General features: G+C 36.4%; 1 protein-coding gene across 13 annotated transcripts in view; it reads right to left on the bottom strand.

The window, feature by feature from the left end:
- DMD (dystrophin) overlaps positions 1–25,736 on the bottom strand; it is a 2,399,796-nt gene that overhangs the window by 257,506 nt on the left and 2,116,554 nt on the right. For all 13 annotated transcript variants that reach the window (XM_007493357.3, XM_056797113.1, XM_056797116.1 and 10 more), the window contains one exon: positions 19,108–19,186. In XM_007493357.3, coding sequence (XP_007493419.2) covers positions 19,108–19,186 — 79 coding nt within the window. The remainder of the gene's footprint in view (positions 1–19,107; positions 19,187–25,736) is intronic.

Raw genomic sequence — 25,736 nt, 5'->3', positions numbered from 1 at the left:
ATGCCTTCTCTTGGGAGCAAGGGGGATACCTGGGAAATTTAATGTAACAAATTAATTGTGCTTTCTTCATTTTATTTTTCTTTGTCTTTCTCCTCCTCAAACCCTCAGATCAGAACCAGTCCACCTTCCTCCCTATGATTTCTCACCTCATCTCTTCTCTCTCTCTCTCTCTCTCTCTCTCTCTCTCTCTCTCTCTCTCTCTCTCCACACACACACACACACACACACACACACACACACACACACACACACACACTCAAATAGAGTTTAAGTGAGGGTCAGGGGATGGCAGTATAAAATGTGGAATACAGGAATAATGGAATATTATCATGCCATAAAAAATAACAAGAAAGATCATTTCAGAGAAGCTTGGTAGTATGAATCGATGCAGAGTGAAGTGATTAAAATCAGGAGAACAATTTATATAAATTTTAAATACAATATCATTTGTACAGACATACAGACATATATATATATATATACATTTCAAAGTAAATATTTAAATTTTAAGTACAATATATAAATTGTAAAGAAAATTCAAAGGCCTTAACAACTCTGATAATTGCAATAACAATTAACCATGTCTTTAGAGGACTTATGACATAGTACACTACTCACCTCCTGATGGAGAGGTAATGGACATAAGATAACAGAGAGAGACATTTTTGGAGATGGTCACTATAAGGATTCATGCTTCAAAATGCTTATTAATTACAGTTTTTTTTCTCAGTCATATCTTTATAGTGGAGGAACAGTTTGGAGAAGAATATTAGCAATAGTTACGACAAAAAAGGGGGCCATTGTAACATATTTTAAAATACACACAAAAGAAAAATATACAGTTCAGAAGGAAGCACAGATAAGCAAAATGGTTTTGAAACTAACATGTGGAATTTATTGTATGCTTTCTTTTTTAAACCCTTAACTTCTTAATATCAACTCTAAGATAGAGGAGCAGTAAAGGCTAGGCAAATGGGATTTAGCAACTTGTTCAGGGTCATACAGTTTAGTTAGTGTCTCAGGCTAGATTTGAACGCAAGTCCTCCTGGCCCCAGGCTTAGTGCTCTATTATATATATATATTTTAAAAGCAAGTGGTATATAATGAAGATTCACATTTTCAAATAGAAGTCTCTTTTTGTATTTTGCTGTTTATTGAAATATTCTTTTTGTATTTAAGTTCAGAATTTTAAAAAGGAATCTTTTCTAAATAAAAAGAAAATAAGAAACAGTTCTGTATGCTCTAACAACTTCTAGTTGGATGCATGCTTTAATAGTCTCACATTCGGGTTAGAAGAGGGAAGGCTCAGGAGGGCAGTATATCTTGAATTTCCTGTTTCTCTCAATGCCAGTGCTTTTCTTTTGTTGATTATCTCTAATTTATTCTCTATATGTCTTTTTTGTGCATAGTTGTTTGCATGTCATTCCCCCAATTGGCCAAGAGAAAAAGGAGAGTATAGAAGGGGAAAGAAGGGAAAGACAAAAGGGGAAGTGTAGGGGAGAGATAAAAGAGAGGAAGGAGGGAGGAGAAAGGATTCTTGTCTATTGAAACATATTTGGGAAAAGGACTTACATAGTTCTGTTCAATCCACCTCCATTTCTGCCCTGTGTTTACAGTCTGATCAGGTATTCCCACACAATCTTTCATTACAGGCAATTCCCTTTGTGATCTCAGCTGACTTTGGTCTCTTGCCCAGTGCATGCCTTTAATTGACAGACACATAAGACCAGAAGTTCCCCAGATATCCCTGCTGCATTTTAACTCTTTGTCACACATATAACTGTGCATGATATTCTTTATATATGGAAAGGGAAACAGGAGACAGTTGGAACTACCTGTTACTCATATTATTGTTAGTATAGCTTTGGTATAGTTAACTACCACAAGCTGAATAATTTAAATATCCTCATTATTAAAGAAGAAACCAATGAAATGCTGAAAATGGTTTGAGTTGGCATCAAACAGTGGTTCCTGGACCAGATGGTGGAAATTAAGACAATTATTATTTGTTTTTGCTCTGATACGTAGATTTATAGAAAAATCCAGAAACACAATTTAAAAATGCAGTTTATGTAAGTTTGTGTAAAACAAAATGCCTTTTGTTCTCACCTTCAAGTACTCACCAAGAATTCTTGCACAATTCCAAACTAGTTCTGCAATGAACATGGAAAACTTCCAAAAGAAAAATAATGATTTTGCCCATAGGGATGCAGAACCACCACTTTTATTGTACAAAGTTTTGCTTCCTGGCACAAAAGACAATGTATCACACTGGGCCAAACTCTAAAATACCTTCTTTTCTGATGGGCATAAAATATAACATTCAGATCTAGAATTCCCCTCAAATCCTATATATTCCCAAAACAGAGATCTAGGTGGTGTCATTCTTCCTTTTTATTCATTCACTCATTCATTTATTTGTTTATTTATTTATTTTTGGTGGGAGTGGTGGCAGATTCATCAAAGTGGCATACATTGTAAAAGACCAGGGACCAAAGTCTTACACCCTTTACCTCTTCAGGACCAGCACCAGCCCAGGGGCTGGCATGGGAGATTACAAGCAGATTACAGACCAAAATTATAAATAAAGAGGAACCACAGAAACTAGCTCCTTTTCCAACTTAGATGATGAGTTCTAGATTGCCCATGCTGCAAACTGAGACTTTTTATCAGCCCTCTCCTTTCCTTTAAAGATGGGATGTATGACTGAATGAAGTATTTGTTAGATGATGTTTACTATGTTCAAAGCACAGTGCTAAGCTCTGGAAACACAAAGAGAAAAGCAAGATAGTCCATGTTCTCAAGTCATTCATATTCTAATGGGGAAGACAGCACATACAGAAGGTTTCAGAAGCTGCAAGACCCACAGAAAAGTCCCATGTTCCTTCAAATGCAGTGGCAAAGAGCAAATAGTATTATTATTCTTTAATGTAAAATCTCCACTTGTAAAATCTCATCAGTTTCTTATATTCAGTTATTTGCCAGGGGCCAAATTTAGTTGCAAAAACTTTTTTTGGGGGGGGGGAGGTCTTTGAATGATGTGGCCATAGTATCTGCAGGAGCAGTTGCCAAGTTGCATTTTCAGAGGGGTTGCTGCTCAGTTTGATGGCTGTGGACCTGACCTGGAACCATTGCTATTCTCCAGGCACTTGGGTTCAGAGTCCTAGATTGTCTCCAACAGGTCTGAAAGGAGGTAGTAGTCAAGTTGGTGATGGTGGTTTGATTTACCTGCCTCATACTTTCTCTTGTCTCTTCTTCATGGCACCTAGCTCCTGGAGTTAGAACTACTTACTTGTCTGGGGGGTGACAATTGGTGGGATGACTAGTTCTTTCTCCACAGGAATTGATTTCCAGGATGCTGGCTATGAGAGTAAGTCTGGAAGGAGGACCAGTGTTCCTGGGGGGAGGAACTATTACTCCCAGGCCCCTTCTGTCTATCTAGAGTTGGCCAGCAGTTAGCAATGGTGGTGGTGATAGGGAAGCTGGGCCCCTTTTCCATAATGATTTTTCTCCTTCATGGTGGCTACAGGATCCATGCTAGAAGCTAGGAGTAGACCTACCTAATGGTTTAGGGTACTGCTAATTCCAAAGCTCAGGTTCAGAGTCTGGGCTGTATCCATCAATGTCCATAAATATATAACGTATAAAACATAGTAAATACATTCAATAAAATTTTGTTAAAGTCAATAAAACCGCCAAACAAATAAAAAATGAGGTCAAAACAGGATAATAAGGTAGCTAGTGGCACAGTGGATAGAGTGGTAGGCCTGGAGTCAAGAAGACTCATCTTCCCCAGTTGAAATTTGACCTCAGTCACCTGCTTTGTGACCCTGGGTAAGTCACAAAACCTTGTTGGCCTCATTTTCTTATCTATAAAATGAGCTGGAGAAGGAAATGCCAAACTACTGCAAATCTTTGCCAAGAAAACCCCAAATGGGGTCACAAAGCGTAAGACTCAACTGAAATGTCTGAACAGCAAAAAATATGGAGAATGAGAAGTTATATCAAGGAAGCACAAAAAACTCCTATAAAAAGTAAGTAGAGAGAAAAATAAGCTCCATAAGGAGCAAATATTTATTAAGTATTTATTAAGCACCTACTATGTGCCAGATACTAGGCTAGGCACTGAGGACAAATCCCTACTCACAAAAGCTTACATTCTAAAGGAGACAAAAAATAAATAAAAATATATGCAGAATAAATATAAAGTTAATAAATATAAATACATTTAAAGTAATGAAAATACAAAGTAGTTTGAGAGGAATGGAACTAGCAAATCAGGGACCAGGAAAAGCTCCAGGCAGAAGATGATGCTTGGGTTGCATCTTAACATTAAGCGAGGGACCCTAAAAACATGTCTTATCTCTGTATCATCTTCATCTTTGTTTTATCTTTCCTTAGTATAGTGTACTGGATATACTAGTTGTATAATATACATCTGTTTGCAATGTGTATAATATGCATCATGTAACATGAAGGAAAATTATCTTTTTTCTATGCAAAAATAAGAAAGAAATTTAATATACTATTTTTAAATTTAACATTTTAAATTTAATTATAGTATACTAAATTTAAGTTTAAAATTTAATATACTATACTATTTGCTACCTGTGTCACTGTAGATAAATCTCTTTTCCTCTCTATATTTCTAATTTCCTCATCTGTAAAAGGGGAGAATTGGAGGAAACCCCTCTAATGACCTAGTAAATTACCAAATCCATGAATCTTTAATTTAATAAGAATATGCAAAAATAGGCATTCATAAAATTGTTTCTGACTGGCTGGCTGTAGAAGCAGAGGGAAATCTCCTTCTCATGGCATGAGGCAAATTCATCCCTTAATGACAATGGTTATGATGGCAGAAGTGTGCTGTCGGGTGGCTAGCAGTGTTCATTTTTCATATACTAGATGGCCTTTGCCCGAAACCCCTTCCTGCGTATATTATTCTTGCTGTGATCAGAGGACGTGGTGAGAGTGCCTAAATGATTAGATATCCTGGATCTAAAATGATTTGACATAGCACAACCCGGATTCCACCATGATTTTTTCATTAGGCAGATCTTAACACCATATGTTATTGCCGGCACATGTTTCAAATTCACCCCTTGATGACAGTGGCAATGAGGGCAGGAGTACACTGTTGAGCAAAATTTCAGTGATGATTACTCAAACTGAAAGTTTTTATTTCTACTTTTCCTTTTTTGAAATGCATGAAAGAAGTGGAGGTTTGGCACTTCTCAATGCTAAAATGACCTGTTTGACCACGAGTCAAAAAGAAACTCCCAATGTTGAACTTCCTTTGGGTGAAAAGGAAAAAAGTTAAGCAAGCTTTTGATTAAGGCAGTTAAGATTATAAAGCCTGTAAGTGAAACCTGATCAGTCTGTTCTTTTACAGTGTCTCATAATATGAGAACAAGAAGGTCACTCAATTAAATTAATGGTTTTAAAATTTAGAACAAATAGTAAAATGGAAATTCTTCTTTGGATAGTACCTAGACAGCTGGTAAAAGTACTGCAGGAGAGGCCACCAAGTTAAGTGCTGTAGCAGAATTTAAAAGCACCGTATCATCAGAAATATCATAAGCATTTGTAGCTAAGCACCAAAAATAAGAACAAATTAATTAATTCAACAAACATTCACTGAGCACCTACTCCATACAAGGAACCATGCTAAAAATCAAGCTTCACCATGCATCCCAATTTCTGTTGTGTAAGGAAGAAATCTGTCCCTCCCTCCATCAAGTACAGGATCATAACATACCCATTTAATCATCCAAATGATTGTCAAGTAGGTGCAAAGCACAGGGCTGACCACCTGGAAAGCACCTACTGAAAGATGCTGCCCCTTCCTGGAGGTAAAGTGCTAGATTTCTTTGAAATGAATTTATTTATTTCTAAAATTACCTGTGGATAACAGAGAGCAGCCTGTTATGTTCTATCCTGCTGGAGATATAGTAATGGTTTAGAGATGTTCAAAGCAAACAGCTCCTAAAATTATGAGAATTGGAAGCAACCCCAGTAGCCATCTAGTTCTGCCCATATACTATAATATAACCAACATACCATTCAAGTAGCTCTTGTTCCATAAAGAATTAAACTAGCATGATTTTGAAGCTAAGGTGACTTAAGGAGGGCTTATGCCTTGGGTGATTTGACTTTGAGGGGAATGAGAACAGTTAAGTACCAGCAGAATTCTAAAAGGATCCTGCAGAAAGGATCCTAAATAACATAGAAACTGGTCTTGAGATCAGTATAAACAAGGGAATGGGAAAGAGGTGGGAAGAGCTTCCCTAGAATAGATTAGGAACCTTATTCTAGGGGATTAACTTTTTAAATTAAATTAAGCTTTTAAAAATGGTTACTTCTCTTGCACAATGACCCTGTACTTCCACATTATCTCCTCCTCCCCTGTCCATCAGCCATCTGTTACCTCGGTACAGCCAGGTATAAGGGGACTTTAGCTGATATCAAGGCTATTGTTCTATTCATTAGACAGGGGAGAATAGGTGTCCAGCACTTGTTACTCTCAGATTTGGGGAGACCCCTTTTTCTAGAAACCACTGTCACAAGTGAAGGAAATATCTGGGTCACTGGAGCTTCTGAGAAAATAAGATTAAATTGTTTATTATCACTAATTAACCAGAGAACTAATTCAGTAGCCATGTGTAGAGATACCACTTATTCTATTTCACCAGACTATCTGAGATAAATAATATATCTCTGCCCACTGTAATCCATTAGTGCTCAAACTTCAGGTTTCTCACTGCTTAGGATTCCATGTAGGATCACAGCTTCAGTTACCACATGCTTATGTTTCTGGGCTTCAACTGCTTTATTTATAAAATGAAAGAGTTAGAATGGATGGCCTCTAAAGTCCCTTCTTAGTGCCAGGTCTTATAAATCCTCTGATTTCCATAAATTGAGGCAGTTACTCATAGACTACTGTGTTTTAAGGTTATTTTGATTTCCTATGCAATTTGGATAGGAGACTTTTATTTTCGTTCTGGTGGATTCAGGAGGGAATCATGCAGGGTTGGCTCTCTTGGGACGAATTATTTGCTCACCATTATTCTCTTCTGGAAGCAAGGTTCAGAAGACACTTATCCTGATAACTATTAGTGATTATATAACATTAATCAGTTGAATGGGAGAATGAAAAAAACAAACAAAAACAACCTCACCTTTATAAAGCTCTACCAGGGAGAGTGGGATGCTCAAGCCAAATACAGAAGAAACTAATGACTTGAAAATACCTATAAGCAAACCTCAAAGAAAATGTACAGTGGATACAGCCCAACAAGAAAAAATAATTGAAATAAAAATAAAAATTATAAAAACCAAGTAAGAGTAATTGAAAGAAAAATGGTAAAAGAAATAAAAACTCTGCAAGAAAATTATATAAAGAGAATGAATAGCTTTGTAAAAGGGGTACAAAATATTGCTGAATAAAATAACTCATTAAAAATTAGAATTGACCAAATGGAAGCTAATGATTCCATGAGACATCAAAAAATGATAAAATAAAGCCTGGAAATTTTTGAAAAATATGAAATACTTTACAGCAAAAGCAAATGAATTGGAAAATAGAATAAGGAGAGACAATTTAAGAATCACTGGACTACTAGAAAGCCATGAACAATTTAAAAAAAGAGCCTAGACAGCATATTTCAAGAAAGTATAAAGAAAATACTCAGGTATCTTATAACCAGAGAGCAAAGTAGAAACTGAAAGAGTCCACCAGCCATCTCCTAAAAGAAACTCCAAAAATGAAGACTTCCAGGAATATTATAGTCAAAATCCAGAACTCCCAGGTTAAGGAGAAGATATTTCACGAAACTAAAAAGAAAGAATTAAAGTTTCATGGAATCATAGTCAGGATTACCTAAGATTTAGCAGCCATCATTTAAAAAGAAACAAAGGGGGGGGGGGCAGCTGGGTAGCTCAGTGGATTGAGAGTCAGGCCTAGAAATGGGAGGTCCTAGGTTCAAATCTGGCCTCAGACACATCCCAGCTGTGTGACTGTGAATTTTAAAATCTCCATCTTGCTTGGTCTAACACCCAAAATTGTGCACACCCACACTACACGGGCATGTGCTAGTCAATGACAAATCAGAAATAACTAACTGCCCACCTGGGCTGTCCTAAGCCAAGCTTAAGCCACCATTGGCACTTGTGAGGCACAGGAAGTGAGGTAGGGAACAGCCTCTGGAATTCGAGCACTTCCTGTGGACAGAGCTAGATGGCAGTTCCTGCTAGGAACTGGAGAAGAGAGGAGGCCTGCAATCTCCCTCTGGCTTGACCGGAAGGTTGAGTTAACCCTCTTCCCTTTCCTCCTCTCTCCTTTACTCCCTGTGCTGTTTCCTTACTCCCATTGTGATTAAACCACCATAAACTCCATTCTGACTTGAGTGTTTCATTTTAGGAATTTCATAATTCCTTGGCGACCATAAATTAATATTATAACAATCTTTAAAGGTGATTTTTTCACCACAACAGTGACTTTGGGCAACACTTGACCCCCATTGCCTAGCCATTGTCACTCTTCTGCCTTGGAGCCAATACATGATATTGACTCCAAGACAGAAGGTAAGGGTTTAAAAACAAAGAAAGAAACAAAGGTCTTAGAATATGATAATAGGGAAGGAAAAGGGTCTGGGATTTTAGCCATGAATAATTTATCCAGCAAAACTGGGGATTCCATGGGGGGTGGGAACTACAGGAAGAAAATAAGCATTTAATGAAATAGAGGACTTTAGGGTCTGATGAAAAGGCTAGAGATAATAAAAAAAAATGTGACATTCAAACACAGGATTCCAGAGAAGTATAAAAAGGTAAATATGAGTGAGAAATCATGAGTCTAAACAATGTTAAACTATAGACAGTGTTATGTGGGGATAGAACACCTGTAGTCCCTCAGCACTTTATCTTCACAAAGAATCTTAGAAAAAGTCTAATTGGACAGAGGACCTGAATGTGATTTTGTAATGTTGAGATTATCTCAAAAGAATGGAAGGATGGGGAGAAGAACACATTGGAAGAGGGTGGGGAAAGAGGAAGAGGAAGAATGGGAAATTAGCTCACATAAATAGATTGTAGACTAGAGAAGAGTGGGCAATGTTTAAACCTCACTTTCATTGGAACTGGCTCAAGGAAGGAAGATTACTCATACACAATTGGGTCCAGAAATTCATCTTACCCAACAGGAAAGTAGGAGGCAAAGGGTTTTAAAAAAAGGGGAGGAATATGAGAGGGAAAGTATTAAGAAAAGCCATAGTCAAAAACAAAATAGATTCTTGTGGAAGGGATAGAATAAAAAAGTGAAGTATAATTATAAGAAAATAAGATGGAAGGAAATATACAATTAACCATCCTAATTGTGGATATGGATGTGACAAACTCATCTATAAAAGCAGAGATAGCAGAATGGATTAGAAACCAGAATCCAAGATCCAGAATCCAACATTGTTTATAAGAAACATAGTTGAAACAGAAAGATCTACCTAGAATTAAAATAAGGGTCTGTAGTGAAATCTATTATGCTTCAACCAAACTAAGAAAGATAAGCAATCATTATCTTAAAGAAAAATAGAAAGATATCTAATTAAAAGACAGTTAATTAATGTTAATATCAATATCAAACTCATTTTGCATCAAATCACAGTGTTCAAATTCTTGAAAGAAAATTTAAGTGTGTCTTCTAACACATAGGAAATAGACAATAAAACTTTATTAGTTGGAAAACTTCAATTTACCCCTCTCAGACCTAGGTAAATCTATCTGTTAATAAAACAACTAAGAAAGAAGTTAAGGAGATCAACAGAATTTTAGAAAGGTCAGATATGAAAGGCCTCTGGAGGAAAATGAATGAGATTAATGGAAAGTAGTAAGCTATTTCTTATTTGTGCATAACACTTCACAAAAAAAGTGGCCATGTACTGGGGCATACAAATCTCACAAATTCAGAAAAGAGGAAATAACAATGTTCTATAATCACTAATAGAGAAATGGCTAAGATGAATGAAAAGGAAAATGTGAACTAGTCCAACCATTTTGGAAAGCAATTTGGAAGTATGGCCAAAAGACATTACTTTCAAACTGTGCATATCCTTTGACCCAGAAATGCTGCCAATAGTTCTGTACCTCAGAAATCAAAGAAAGAGGAAAAGGAGCTATTTGAACAAAAAAAAAACATAGTAGTTCTATTTGTAGTGGCAAAGAAGTGGAAACTGAGAGGATGTCCATTGATTGGAGAAAAGTAAAACAAGTTATGGTATATGAATGTGATACAATACTATTGTACTCTAAGAAATGATGAATAGGGTAGTTTCAGAAAACCTTGATGCATTGATGGGCCTCTGTCAAGCCCAACTCAGGTAGTTGTGAATCCCTGAGAAATAGTTAATCCATCCAGCCCAAGAGAAAAGGTCAGAGGATGGTTAATAGCATCCTTGTAAAAACTTGGAGATCTTTTTATACTGTTGGTAAAAACTTTTAATTAGGTATCTCCATTCCTTCAGATATTACATTTATTATTATCCAAATGTCTACAAATCCCAACCAAACAAGCATTTTCATATATAAAGGAAAAAAAACCAAATGAAACCACAGACCTCCTCTATGTTTAACTTACTTCTCTTCATATCTGCATAATAGATCTCATCCACAAAGGTCTCAACCTCTTTCTACCTATGCCACGTCATATAGGATATCTTTGTGGAGGCTCATTTTGGGGGGAAATCTTACAAAAATTAGTATTAAGAGGAAAAGATAGCTATTTGGATTTGAATTTATTGAAGTTGGTACAGGGTGCTATTATTGACTTGAATATACTTCCTTGGGCATGGACTTGGAGAACTATACATACATACATACATATATATATATATATATATATATATATATATATATATATATATATATATATATATATATATATGTGCAGTCATCCCTCACTATGTCATGGTTTACTTATTGTGGCCTCACTGTATCATGGGTTTTTTTTTCTTTTTTTTTTCTTTTTTTAAACATTATTTTATTTGGTCATTTTCATACATTATTCACTGGAAACAAAGATCATTTTCTTTTCCTCCCCTTCCCCCCTCCCCCCCCCTTTCCCTCTCCCATAGCCGACGCTTTTATCTAATTCTGTATTGCAGAGTTTTTGCTATATCATGGGATTTTGTGGATGAATACTGTACTGTACACAATGAAAATGCAGTGAGCCACTACTGCTTATGCAAGTTTGGCAACATGAGATTGATTGTACATGGTACCCTATTGACTGATGGAATGAAAGGCGACCAACCACAGTGCTATGTCCTGTATCCTGGGTGCTGATTGACTAAGTGTTTTTAAGAGTGTGGGAAAGGTTAATAAGAGTGTGAAAAGGTTTATAGGAGAATGAGAAGGGTTTATAAAGTCATAAAAAATATATAAATAATAAAATAAATGAAACGCCTCTATAGATTTTCACCTATCATGGGGGTCTTTGGAACATAACTCCTGTGATAGGTGAGGGATAGCTGTGTATATATACATATACACACATACATATATACACATACATATATATATCTATGTGTGTGTGTGTGTGTATAATTTACTGAATATATATCTTCATTGAGTGTTTATTTATATTTATTAAACAGGGGCTTAAAACACTACCTCACTGACTCAATTTCTCCAGATCTGAATATTGCATTAGGGTCAACTTGCTCATGGCCCATTATTTTCCAATGAAGACAGCAACTGATTCACAGTCATCCCTATTACTTCAGTCTCCCCACATTGTCAGTTCTCCCAGGCCATCAATGCCAATCTAGCTCCATTTTTTTCCTCTTCACAGTCCTGTCTTCATCCTATGCTTAGCCATTCCTTGATCCAAAGTCACAGTGTCACTCACATCTTGCCAAACTGAACCCTGCTTTACCCACAATCTTTTCTTTGGCATTAGTATGCCTTCCTGGATAAAATCATACAACATTGATGACTGTTTCAGATTTACACTATGAAATGTTACCTAGGTCTTCAGTGCTACTTGACTTTCCATAACAATCCCTTCAGTCTCATCCTTTTCTTTCTTTGGGTATCTAAAAACCATCCTTCCTGCCCCCCCCCCCCCTCCTCACCAAAAGAACCTATTTCTTGTCTTAATGAACAAAACAAAAGCCACCTGTTTGTTACAAGCTTCCTGTTCTTTGCTACTATAGTATGTTTTACACCATTTTCTTTCAATCTCTTCTCTTTTGTTCTGGTTTTTAAGAAAGAAATAGCAATCACTGTTCAAGACAAGGCAGTTTTCTTTTCTTGGACCTTCAGTTTTCTTTAATTTTTTGAAGGAACTTGTCCTCTTCCTTGCTCTCTCCTCATAAGTCTGTCTCTATCTCATTCAAAATCTCTTTATTCACTGACTTCTAAATCTGTGATCCTGTAATCCTGCCTGCTGTCTACACATATACTCAGGTCCTCCCCTTCCATAAGGTACTGCCAAACTCAGTTCTTATCCTATTTTTTTTTTTGCATAGGCTCTCCCTCTTCCCTCTAACGCACCTCCTCCTTACTGTTGTTACTTATAACCTCTAGTTTCCTTGAAGTTTCAGTTCAGGGGCTATCTTTAAACAAAGCTTTCTTTGAGTCTCCTCCTACCAAGTTGCTATTACTCATTTACTCAGTTAATCTTACTTTCAGTTTTATGCATACAAGTTGCATCTTCCTGATAGAACATAAATTAATAGGAGACAAAATGAAACATTTTGTCTATTTCCAGGGCCTTGAAGCCATTAGTAGATGCTTAAAAAATATTTATTGAATTGAATCCAAATGAATGATCTTATTCCTTTTCTGGATCTGAGGACCCACAAACCATAGCACATTTCTCATTATGAAAAATTTTGCTTTAAAAATGCTAGAAATCATTAAAATATTTCATGAGATATTGGGAGAAAAAAATCCTTTTCTATGTTCTGGGAAAATGTTTACTTTTATTCAGATTTAATCAATCAGTAACTATTTACTGAATGTCCACCACATGAAAAGCTTTGCCATGAGTGTTGAAGGTCCAAAAAGAAGATGATTTCCAACTGGGAAAAATCAGGGAAGTCTTAGATATGAGCTATCGTAGAGGATGGGTAGGATTGAAGAAGTTCAGACTACAGAGGAGATGTGAGGAGAAATTCCAGATTTAGAGTATAATGTGAGGAAGGCCACACAGGGAGGAAACTACAATTCCAGAAGACTCATGATGAAACATGTTTCCTGGCTCCAGATAGAGATGTGATGGACTCAGTGCAGATTGAAGTTTTTTGTTTGTTTGTTTTTTTTGTGTATGTGGCATAGCTAAGCAGGGATTTGTTTTTCTTGATTATATTGTGTGTAACTGGTTTTGTTTTTCTTGTCTTCTCAGTGGAAAGGAGAAAGGAAAGTAGGAGGGAGAGAATTCAGAACTGAAAATAAAATGGAGTAAAAAAACCCAGATAAGTGCTGGATGTGTACAAGTGACATAAAGTGATAAGAGTCTAGCAGTAATTTAGAACACATTTTGTGGAATGGTATGGGGGAGGCTAGACTGCAGAATGCCTTGTAAGCTAGGACTTTTGGACTTTTATTTGGCAGATAGGTGCTATCAGTGTTCAGGGAGGAAACCTGAAAATCTTGAGAAGAATATTCTGGAGTGGAGGGAAGCTAGAAGTTGGGAGGCTAGATCTTGATGTTGTTATAGGAATCCAGGTGAGTAGTGGTTAGGTACACTATAGAAATTTGTAACTATTGACTATGGGAGGAATGGAAAAGTAAAGAATTAAAACCAAGATTTTGTGTACGGATAACAGGGAGAATGGAGATGTCATTGCCAGAAATAGTAAAATCAGAATAAGGAATTGTTTAAAGGGGTAAGATACACACTTACTTTAATATTTCCAGATGGAGTTATTTCCTTTACATATAATTGTAGCAATTCACATGCTCCTTCTCAACATGCATACATCTTAGCCAAGTTCTCACTTAAATATTCCAAATGGAACTTAACTGTTCTAAAAGGTTCTATGTAACATTCTAAAGGTCCTCCTCTAGGTCTTTTCATTCTTTTGTGAATATCAGTGTAGCACACAGGCTGTCCTGCTAAGACCGTGGCCGTCTTACAAGGTGAACTTGGTGAATAGAGGGACCTTGAGTCAGACAGACCCGAGTTCAAATCTAGATTCAGATACTTACTAGCTATTAGGTTCTAGAAAAATCACAACTTCTGTCAAGTTGTAATTTCTGTCTGTTTCAATTTCTCCATCTGTTAAATGGGGATAATAATACTATTTATCTCTAAGGGTGGTTGTGGAGATCAAATGAGATAATAATTGTAAAATGCTTTGCAAACCTTAAAGCAATATATTATTTTCATCATTATCATCAGCAAACATTTCCTCGATTATTTCTTTTATAACATTTCTTGAATGTAAGTTACAATGTCAGTCTCTACATTTTAGCTTATATACATGTATCAGGCATCTCTCTTACTCTTTGGGTGACCCATAATTCTGATTCTTCAAAGACTGGATAATGTCATGTGTCAGCCCTGGGAGAATGTGTTAAAAATGGGGTTTTCTGTAGGGAGGAGTTTAGGATCAAAAAAATTTTGAGCAATTTTCAGAATATATTCTCATTTTGTTGATTATATACAATGCCTATATGAGATAGACAGGCAGAGGGACAGAGAGAGAGAGAGAGAGAGAGAGAGAGAGAGAGAGAGAGAGCAAGAAAAAGAGACAGAAGGATATGGGCAGGCAGACTGACAGAGATACAACAGACTGATAGAGATGAACTGTCTTGCCTATCTTTCTAGTTTCCTGCTAGGAACAATAGGTATACATTTTTCCTGTCTCTTCACATGTAGCAATCCAATACAAAGGACCCATAGATAACAAGATATTACAGTGTCTAATACTACATAGGAAAAATAAAAACTTTGAGTAGACAGTTGAATGGCTAATAAGGACATTATTCAAAGTAAGAGAGAAATGGGTTACAAGGTATATAGAATACAAAGAAGTAGAACTATTGTGGGTTTTGTACCTATATGATTGTCTGGAAATGAATTGATCAATCAACAAATTAATTAATCCTTTATTATGTGCCTGCACTTTGCTTGGTGCTGGGAGTATAAAGGGAAGGGGAAAAATGTATCTTTTATTTGAGGAATTTATATTTTATTGGAGGAAATGACAAATGAGCATATACAAAATAAATAGGATTTTCTTTTTATGGAATGATGGACTGCTAGCAGCTGGGGGGTGGGGATGGTAGACCAGGAAAGGTTTAATATTGAAGAGCTTCACAAGGCAATCTTGAAAGTAATGTGTTGAATTTATCATATACTTTCAAAATAAGAATATAAAATGGAGATTCACAGGTTCATAGAGAATTCTTTTGTGTCTTGTGTATGGAAATAAAAATCTGTAGTGTTTAAGTTGAAGAAAAACTAAAAACAAAACAAAAAGATGGGGCTTATTCACATTTTTGAAGGAAATAAGGGATTATAGGAAGTAAAGATGAAGAGGAGTGAATTCTAAGGCTTTAAAGCTAGCCAGAGCAAAGGCACAGAAATAAGAGATCCAGTGTTGTGTATAAGGAATAGCAAATAGGCTAGTTTGGGAAGGGAGGGAGGAAAGGAGAAGGGGGAGGGAGAAAGAGAGGAAGGGGGAGAGAGAGAGATGCATAATTGTTAAGGGCTTTAAAAAGAAAAGGAAAGACCTTAGAAAAGATCCTAAGAGTAATAAGATATCAGTGGAATTTATTGAGTAGGGGAATTTTACCATCAGGACTGCATTTGAGGAAAATCACCTTGGAAGTTGTGTGTAGGTTGGATTAGAAAGGGAATAGAATTGAGTCAAGGGAGCTGATTAGAAAGAAGGCTTTTACAACAGTCCAGGTGAGATGTGACAAGGACAAGATATGATGAGGACCTCAACTAGGGTGGGTACTATATGAGTAGAGAGAAGTTACTGGACCGAAGAGATGTTCTGGCAGTAGAATGGACAAGACTTAGAAACTGATTGGATATGTAAAGTGAGAGGAAGTGAGATCAAGTGTAACACTAAGGTTATGAATCTAGGTAACTGGAAGGATTTTGGTGCCCTTGACAGAAACAGGGAAGTCTGGAAGAAGGGTAAATTTTAAGGGAGCATAGCTTCTTTTTTGGACATGAAAAATGTTGAGTTTGATGCCTAGTTTGAAATATGTAATAGGCAGTTGGAGATGTGACTGGAACTCAAGAGAGCCTAAGGCTAGTTATATAATTAGGATTCATTTACATAGAGATAATAATTAAATCCATGGGAGCTGATACAGTCCATTGAGTGGGAGAGTATAGCAAGAGATCGCAGAACAGAGCCTTGAGGAACACCCATTGTTGGGGACATATGGATGATGAACTAGTGAAAGAAACTAAGTAGTGGTCAGGAAGGTAGAAGGAGAACCAAGAAAAAACATATAAGGACAACTTAGAGAAGAGAAAGTAGGGCAGAAGGAAGGGGTGGTCAAAAGAGTCAAATGATCAGAGAGATTAAGAAAGATAAAGATAGAGAAAAGCCAAAATTTCAATTAAATTATTTTAAATAAATTTAATAATTATAACATTTATCATTTTGGAAAAAGAAGTTTCTGTTGAATGATGAATGAATTTGGAAATAATACTGCAGAGTTGAGGATTTAGATAAGAGAAAATAAAGGCTGGGGATATAGACAGTTTTCCCCTCTTACCCCTTTCTAGGAGTCTAACTGAAAAGGAAATTGAAATATAGGAGTTCATGAGTTGTTAAGGTCTGGTGAGATTTTTAAGGATGTGGGGGAAGAATTTGGGTGTTTTAAAAACTGTAGACAATAGTAAAAGGATCCCTTAGATAAAGAGAGAGAGGGCATTATAAAGTAAAAAATTCAATGGAAAAGTCAAAAGGGCATGGGATCATAGGTTTGTATGGAGGCCTTGGCTTTGGAAAGAAGTTTCTTTATCAAAGTCTGGAGAAAAGGAGGAGAGAAGGAGTGATAATAGTGGTTTTAAGATGGTGAGATGAAATAAGAGGGAACTTGTGAATGGTCTATTTTCTTGGTAAAGTATCCTTAAAAGGTTCTTAAAGGTCCTAAGCTGAGAAGATAGAAGGAATGTGAGAGAATGTGAGAGAAGAAGAAGATGTGAGAGATCTGAGAAAAAAAAAGGAAGTTTTGAACAGACTTCTGTAGAAATTGAAATCAAGATCCAAAGTAGTCAAAAATTAGAGAGAAACAAAGTTTTAAATACAACAGGTCTGCAATTTCCCCAAACTCTGTCACAGTGACTATCTTTATTTTCTTGAGGCACATCAGTCACACATAAATGGTGTTGAAAGGTTAAAAATGCCTATGTAGGAACTCTAGTGAATCTATGATCTCCAAGATTTGAACAGATTTGACTGTTTTCAGATAGCAACTCAGATTCTTGTGAGTCTTTGGGCTTTGGGTAGATTGTGGTACACTTTTGTATTCCAGAGAACCTTCCTTGATACAGGCATTCTTCTGTGTATTTTTCCTAGTATGCCAAGAAGTAATCTAGGAAAGCCATTGTTGGTGTTATATTTTCCTTCCTTTTGGGAGTCAGCATTCCATAGCCACACTTATTGTTTTCCCATTGACTGGGGTTCAAGCTTCTGGTATTGGGCTGATCCTGAATACTTACTGAGCCCTATAATGGCACCACAGTCAGGGGCAGAAGCCTCTTTCCCACAGACTAGGCTACATCTTTATTATAGAACTTTTTGAAATTCTGCCCCATCTAACATAGGGTGAGTTTGAGAGCTCCAGACATCCTGGAAATTTCGAGTAAGAAATACTGGTGAAGTTCCATTACAACAAATGTCTTTACAATGAAAACTTCTAAAGAAATCTTCAAGTTTTAGGTAATGGTCTGCTTCAAGTAATGTTGATACAGTACTTAATAAAAGAGTACTCTCAGAATTGTTCATAGTGGGATTTGCCTGCAATTTGATCTAAATTCCACATTATCACCCAGAAGAAGAGTTTTCCTCTGCCTTTTTTTTTTAATCATTTCACACACAAGTGATTCTTCATAGTTGAGCAGTATCATGACACTTTATTGGTAGGACGGGTCATGGGCAATGAAAGGGTGTTGAACAGTCTTGTATTTATCCTATAACCTAGGTCAATACATCAAAGTCCTCTGAGAATTCCTTCCATGGATATAGACAGCAATCAGGCTATATCTTATAAAAAACTGCTTCAGGCTAAGAGAGGTTAAATGATTAGCCCTTGGCCACACAGCTAAGTGTGAGAGTTAGAATTTAAATCCCAGCCTTCCTGAATCAAAGTTCAACCCTCTCCTATGTTTCATTGCCTCTCTAAGCTATAAAATGACAGCCCCCACCACCTACAAGGTTTATGCACTAAAAGTCAAAATTCAATCAGAAACAGAAATCATAGTTTTGTCAAACATTTTTAAAGACAATTTTCTTTGCATGTAATGATTTATTTTTCATTTATGATAGAATGGCAACACAAGGAAAAAAAAGAAAAGCACTGGAAAAATTACAAATGAGGATGATAATGGGAGAAAAATGAAGTTAAAGAAGAGCAACATTCTATGTAAGGCAGAGCCACTAGTCACTTGGCATAGAGACTTGTGGATTTGTGTATGTGCATATACATATATGCACACGTAGATAAACACAAATCATACACACATGTGTTTACACATATAGGCACGTGTATGCATAAGCAGATGTGTTTAGGTATATACACGTCTTTATTTTTTCTCTAAGTATGCACCAAACTTAATCCTTTATAGTAAGTTTTGTGGAGTGAATCACTGAAGCAGGAAGAACTTAAAAAAATAAGAGTAGACAAAACACTTGAGATTATATTAAAGGAGGCAATTATGCATCAGCAGCAGAATGAACAAGATGACCTAATTGGTCTTCCTTTTCTAATGTTCTGAGCTTCTTTACCAAGTGATATTTCAATATAATTTGTTGCTCCACTGTGGTTGGCACAGATGACTATAACACAGCTCTTAATTCTTATCTCCTAAGATGCAATGAACAGGTTAAGCAATGAAAGCTAAAAATGACTTACTGGAAAGGAAGTGCTGGGATGTGGGGCCAAAGTCCCTGTGGGCTTCATGCAACTGCCTGATGCGCTCATCAATGGCCACCTGGGAGGAAGAGGAGAAAAATGACTATTCTCTCATCATATATAATGAGGAGCAATTAAAATAACTTTGCCCTTTTTGTAAAATCTTTTGGGTCTGGAAGGCTGAGAATACTCCAGCAACCATTTATAACCCCAGAGTTTTAATATCCACTTACTGTGTATGGCCTTTGAGACTCATTTTTATCAAACCAAGGCCAAAACAAAAAGATTTTTCCCTCTCACCAATGTTTAAATGGGTAGTTTATATCCTCATTTCTTTGGCTTTCCATATATGAATTATGATACCAATTAACATCATTAGAAAAAAAAAACAACTGCAAACTCCAAATCATGAAAGTAAGGTAAGTGAACAGGTTTGGTTCCTTCTATTTATTATCATAATTTAGTGTGAAAAAAAAAAAAGAGAGAATCTGAGAGTTATAGCACCTTTTGCCCTTTAAACTAATCAATCAGCTAACTTCTTTCCTAAAGCTTATACATCATTGTTAGTGCATAATATTATCAAAGGAGTAGAACCAAGGTCTAAATTGATATGGAAGATTCTCAGATTGGCTCATTTCGAATTGTAGTGAGGGAGAGGGAGAAGGATAACTTGGATAGCTAACCTTGGCTAATGTAGCATATAAATGCCCCAATTATTTTCTGTATTGAAGTAGGTATATAAAATACATTGGGTAGTGACCTGCAAGTCCATTATATTCCTGAAAAAAAGGAGGAATTTTTAAGGAAAGTTCTATAATCTTTTACTTGGTACTTGGCAAATCTAACATGTAGTAGGCCTTTTCAAAAGCATTTAGATAGGACTACTGGGTTGCTGTAAATGGTTCAGACGACTTCTGACAGGCACAGTCCATTTCAGATCTGGTTCACAGGTTCAGACCTCCTTGGGAAGGAAGGTTTTCAGGTGCCCTACAGAAAGCCATCTCTAGACTTTCAATCAAAGGGCAATTTTTTCTCTTTCATTCTCATCCTCTCTTACATTATTTTCCTCTTAACTCATACCTTAATCTATATGAAACTGACTTTGGGGGTGGATGGGAAAGGAAGGAGTATCTAACAGATTTTAGAGTCATAGATGAAGATTTGGTTATTTAGTCCAACACTACCATTTTTGTAGATGAACAATCTGAGGACCCGGGGGACTTATAACTTACCCATGGCTAAGTTAGCAATTGTGAGCCTTGGACCTAAGTGCTCCAACTCCATCAGTAAGTACCCTTTCCACTGTACCATATGTATGGTGGATTATAAACCATCCAAACTGCCAGAAAACTTTCTGTATTATGCCATAATGGTGTTTGCTACCATGTTAGATATTACATAATGCTAACACAAAGAATAAACTGAGTAAACTCAGCAACAATCTATCATTTGTGAAAAAACAAAAACAAATTGCTGATATGATTTTGAGTAGATAAAACAAATGGCTAATTGAACTTGCCTCCTTCAAATCAGTTGTTTAGAGAATAAATATAATGCAAAACAATTTTGTAAAACTTTGAGACTTTAAGACCTTACATGTTTTATAGTTCCATGCAAGTGTTGGAGTTGGTGAAGAATGAGGCAACAAAAGAACATGTTAAAGAAGAATGAAAAGGAAACACAATAATCCATGAATTAAATTACAATTAAAGCTGAGTATCTCTTATCCACAGATATGACCATATCACTCACATGCTCAAAATTATTATCTTCATTACCTTCCTATAATCTACCAAATAAAGTCCCTAACTCCTTACTTTTGAATGAAACGTCCTCTACATTTGGGAGCCAGCTACCTTAACAGTCTTATGTCATATTACTCCATTTCAGAATCTCTATAATCCAGTGAAAATAGACTATTTGTTATCTTCTGCACATGTCCTGGGTTTTCATGCTTCTAGTTCTTTGATCACTTATTTCCTTTAACTGGAATATCCTTTCCACTCTTAACCCCATCTATTCTTTATGTTTATACTCAAAAGTGACCTTCTCCAAGAAAAGTTTTCCAATCATCCCTATCATGAATAACACTTCTTTGGACCTAGTATAGCATTTTCTACATTGTAACATTTTATTGACAGGGGTACCTGGTAGAGGAAAGAGAAAAGGAAGGAAACAAGAAAGGAAGGAAGGAAAGAAGGACACAAATAAGTATTAAGCACTTACTATATGCCAGGCACTGTGCTATGTGCTTTACAAATGGCTTATTTGATCCCCCAACAACTCTGTCAAGTAGTGCTATTATGATTCCCATTTTACTGCTAAAAAACTGAAGCAGATTAAGTGACTAGCTCAGGGTCACACAGTCAGTAGGAATCTGAGTCTGATTTGAAATCAGGTCCTCCTGACTGGAAACTAGCATTTTATCTACAGTGACATCTTCCCACCTCTAAAGTAGTTAGGGAATCAATATCCTATTCCTAAGTATATAATGGTAGGTACTAAAGGGACTAGTAGGTACATTTGGTTTTTAGTTCCCCATTCTATACGCAATTTTGTTAAGTACTTTAAAAGAGAAATTTCTAGTTCTCCCAAACCAAATTACTTTGGAAAATGTTTGAGGGTGGGATTTAAGTTTAAATGTATACTGTATTAGTAAATGGAATATTAAGAAAACAATGTCTTAAAATAGTGAAGATATTAAACACAAAGTATTTCTAGTAACAAAATTAAATTATCTTTGGTAATAAGATAGAATAGAAATCAAACAAATGCTTAAATAACTAAACAAATTAGTAGGCTTAAATATAAAAATAAAAAAGTTCTAAGGCATAAAAGACACACAGGAACATGTATCAGATCTAAAAAGACTAATTTATTCAATAGGAAACTATACTCCAAAGAAATCTGAGGTGTCACAGATTAGGACTTTTATTCACTTTGAAGATTATAGTCCCAGAACAAAGAAGACAAAAATAGAATTTTATATTACTATTTTACTGAGACAAATGGCAACATTTTGCTTATTCATTCAGTAAATAAATGCATACTTGGTATATTATAGTGGGACTATGGCCTAATAGATGGACTGCTGGGTTCGAAGTAAAAAAGTCTAGGGTCAAATCATGCTCCTGGAACTTAATAGTTCTGTGACTTTCTCATCACAAGGAACTTCCTTGTGATTTATCTGTTAAGTTATAATCAGGGAGAGAATTCCTACATTAGAAATTGCTTGTTGCCAACAAATTACAGATCTTCAGTGTATTCCTGTATCTATTAATATGCTATGGGGCCCAAGAAATGCAAGATGGGGCTCTTGGACCTTCCCTTATGGCTTATAAGCCATGAGAAAGGGGATGGAAAAGGAATTGGCCAGATAGGCATCAGGAAGCCCTGGGTTCAAATCCAACTTCAGACACTAGCTGTATGTAATTTTGTGTCACTTAACCTCTGTTTACCTCAGTTTCCTCTACTGAAAAATGGGGATAATAACAGCACCTACCTTGGAGGGTTATTGTGAGGACCAAATAAGATAACTTGTAAAGTACTTAGTATAATATCTGGTACAGAGAAGGTGATCTACAATTGCTTATTCCCTACTTCCTCCTTTCTCCCTCCACATTCCCACCTCCAGCCCCATTAAAACTCTTGGAGACTAGGACCATATGCCTAGTCCAGTGCCCTGTACATAGAAGATGGTCAGCTCACAAACTTCTATGAAGAGGCTACTTATTAATTAATTAATCATGATTTAGTTATAAATTTGTTTTAATTAATTTATTAATAAATAAACCTCTAGCTAATTAAGCATATCCAATGCTTAGTCCAGTGCCTTATACATAGTAGGTAGCCAGGTCACAAACTTTTATTATGAGGCTACATATTATTAATTTATCATTATTTAGTTATATATTTATTAATTCAGTAATAAATATACTTTATGCCTATTAAGAGCCTATTATAAACCACATTCTATGCTAAGCCCTGAAGATACTAAGATACAAAGTCTCTGCTCATCGTCTAGTGGGGGGAGACAATATACTAACAAATATGGACAAACAAGATATGTTCAGGATAAACTGGAGATGATCCAAAGAAAGAAGGTCATAGCATTAAGGGAGCTCAGGAAAGACTTCCTGGAGAAGGTAGGATTTTAGCAGAAGGAAGCCAGGAAACTCAGGAGACAGAGATGAGAAGAGAAAGCATGGTAGACAAATGAGGGGAACGCCCAGAGTCAGGAAATGGAAGGTCTCCTGTGAGGTAGAATACTTAAGTCAACTTGGATGACAAACCCACAACAAGGAATTAAACCGATCTGAAATGAATAACTAGTATTCTAGGAAGAGAATGGCACTGTGGATAGAAATAGGGAAGCTGAAAAGAGGTAAGGAAGGAATGAAAATGAGCTCTGTTGTGTATATTTTGAGTTTGCAGGAGTGATAGCAGGATATCTTACATCCTAAGACAGGGACTGGATCTTGGATGAAAGTTTGGAACTAGAAGCTCACCAAAACAAAATAGTATTGTGAATGAAGTCAGAAATAAGAATCAGGGCAGTAAGAGAAAGCAAAACAGGGGGCCAGCTGAGGACCGAGCCTTGGGATTTGTGTACTGTAAAGGAATGAATGAGAAATAATTTGTTAATGGCTTACTATCTGCCAAGGATTCTGATGAGCCTGGGGCATACAAATGAAAAAGTAGACTACCTCTTCTCTCAAGGAACTTAACATCTCAGGAGAGGCAAAGTTAAGTAATTCCCCTTCTTTCCTCTGACACGACTACTACCACCCTTCTATGATCCTACTGCAAGCCCTCCTCACTTAAGCTTGGACTCCTGGATATTGCAATAGATTGCCAGCTAGTTGGAATTGGAATTCCTGCCACATGTCTCTTCCCATTCCAGTTCCTTGACTACTTAGGTGTTACACTGAACTTCCTTAAGCATAGATCTATCTGATCATGTCACTCCTTCCTCTCCATTGAACAAATGACAGTGGCTTCCTATTATCTTCAGGATTAAGTATAAAATTCCTTGACTTTTAAGACTTTTCATAACCTGGTCCCCAACTATCTTTCCAGCCTTCTGTTAGCCTTTCCCCCTCCATGTATTCTTTGATACTGGCTTCCTTGCTAGCCTTAGCTCTAGCACCTTCCCTCTCTTATTTATTTTCTATTTATCCACCCTATAGCTTGCTTGTACATAACTGTTTATTGTCTCTCTATTAGATTGGGAGCTTTATGAAGGTATAGCTTCTGCCTCTTTTAGTATTCTCAGCACTTAGGATAATGCTTGGCACATAGTAGGCACTTAATAAATGTTTTTTGAGTGATTGTTCCTAACATAGAGCTTCATCTTCCAACTCCAAAGCATTTTCCCTGGCTGTTCTCCATGCCTGTAATTCTCCTCCTAATATTCTCTACTTCCTGGCTTCTTTGCTATCTCAGCTAAAGTCCTACCTTGGTGGAGGAGCCTCTCTAAGTCTTCTTTGATTTTTGTTCTTTTCTGCTTCTGACTCTCTTCAATTTATCCTCTATTTTATTTTTATATAGTTGTTTGTGTATTGACTGCCAAGTTTGATTGTGAACTCCCAGAGAGCAGGGATTGGTTTTTACCTTTCTTCATATCCCTAATTGCTTAGCACAATCCCTGGAACATAGTAGGTACTTAATAATTGCTTATTAATTGACCAGAGACAGTTGGATGTGTATATGGTGACCAGCCAGATTGCAAGAAGATGACCAGAGTTAGGAAATAAAGGAAAATGTTGTTGGAGTCTGCTTGAATTACTGGGCCAGATACACTAGGTACCATTTAGTACTTGCATCTAAAAGTGCTCAAATCTCTAGGGTTAAGAGCTACAGGGAGGGAGAAAAGCCAGGAGTGATCAAAGGGTTAAAAAAAAAAAAGCTTGCTTTGAATATAAAGCTTATTTTCTGGTATTGAAAAGGTCTAAAGAACCAGGTACCATTGTTTTGTTTTTTCCAATGAGCATTTTTTCATGAACATACTCTAATGTGCAACTCCTATATTTTAAAGTACATACTAAGAAATGGGTATTCCTTATGTCTCCATTATAAATAGAACTGCCATGCATGCCTTTGAGCATTGAGGACAGTTTTCTATGATTCTTTAAGAGGTCACAGAGTTTAGAGAATATCAGGGTTAGACCTGTTCTCAGAGGTTATCTAGCAACTTGTCTCCGAAAAGTAATTAGTTTTATGACATCCCTGACAAGGAAATCTCTAGACTTGATCTAATGATAGAGAACTCATTATCTCCTGTGACAATTTGTTTCAGTGCTGGATGGCTTTATTTGTTAGAACGTTTTTCCTTGTTTTGAACTGATATTTGCCTGTATATAAGCTCCATTCATCATTTTTGTATTCTGAGGGCAAATGGAAAAAAAACCCAACAACAACAACATTCCTTCTCCACATGGAAAACCTCCAAACACTAGCTCACATATCTCTAAATCTTCCATTCTCTAAACTCCATATTCCTTGTCCCTTCAACTGATCCTCATGAAGTAGGATTTGTAATTCTCATCATTTAGGTAATCCTCTTTGTGTATGTTCCAGTTTTCAATGCCCTTTAAAAAATATGGTACCAAGAACTGAACAGAATATTC

This window comes from Monodelphis domestica, chromosome 4 (assembly GCF_027887165.1).
Source record: "Monodelphis domestica isolate mMonDom1 chromosome 4, mMonDom1.pri, whole genome shotgun sequence".
Lineage (NCBI taxonomy): Eukaryota > Metazoa > Chordata > Mammalia > Didelphimorphia > Didelphidae > Monodelphis > Monodelphis domestica.
Note: the sequence above shows the minus strand (reverse complement) of the source record. Positions and strands in the feature narration are given on the sequence as shown.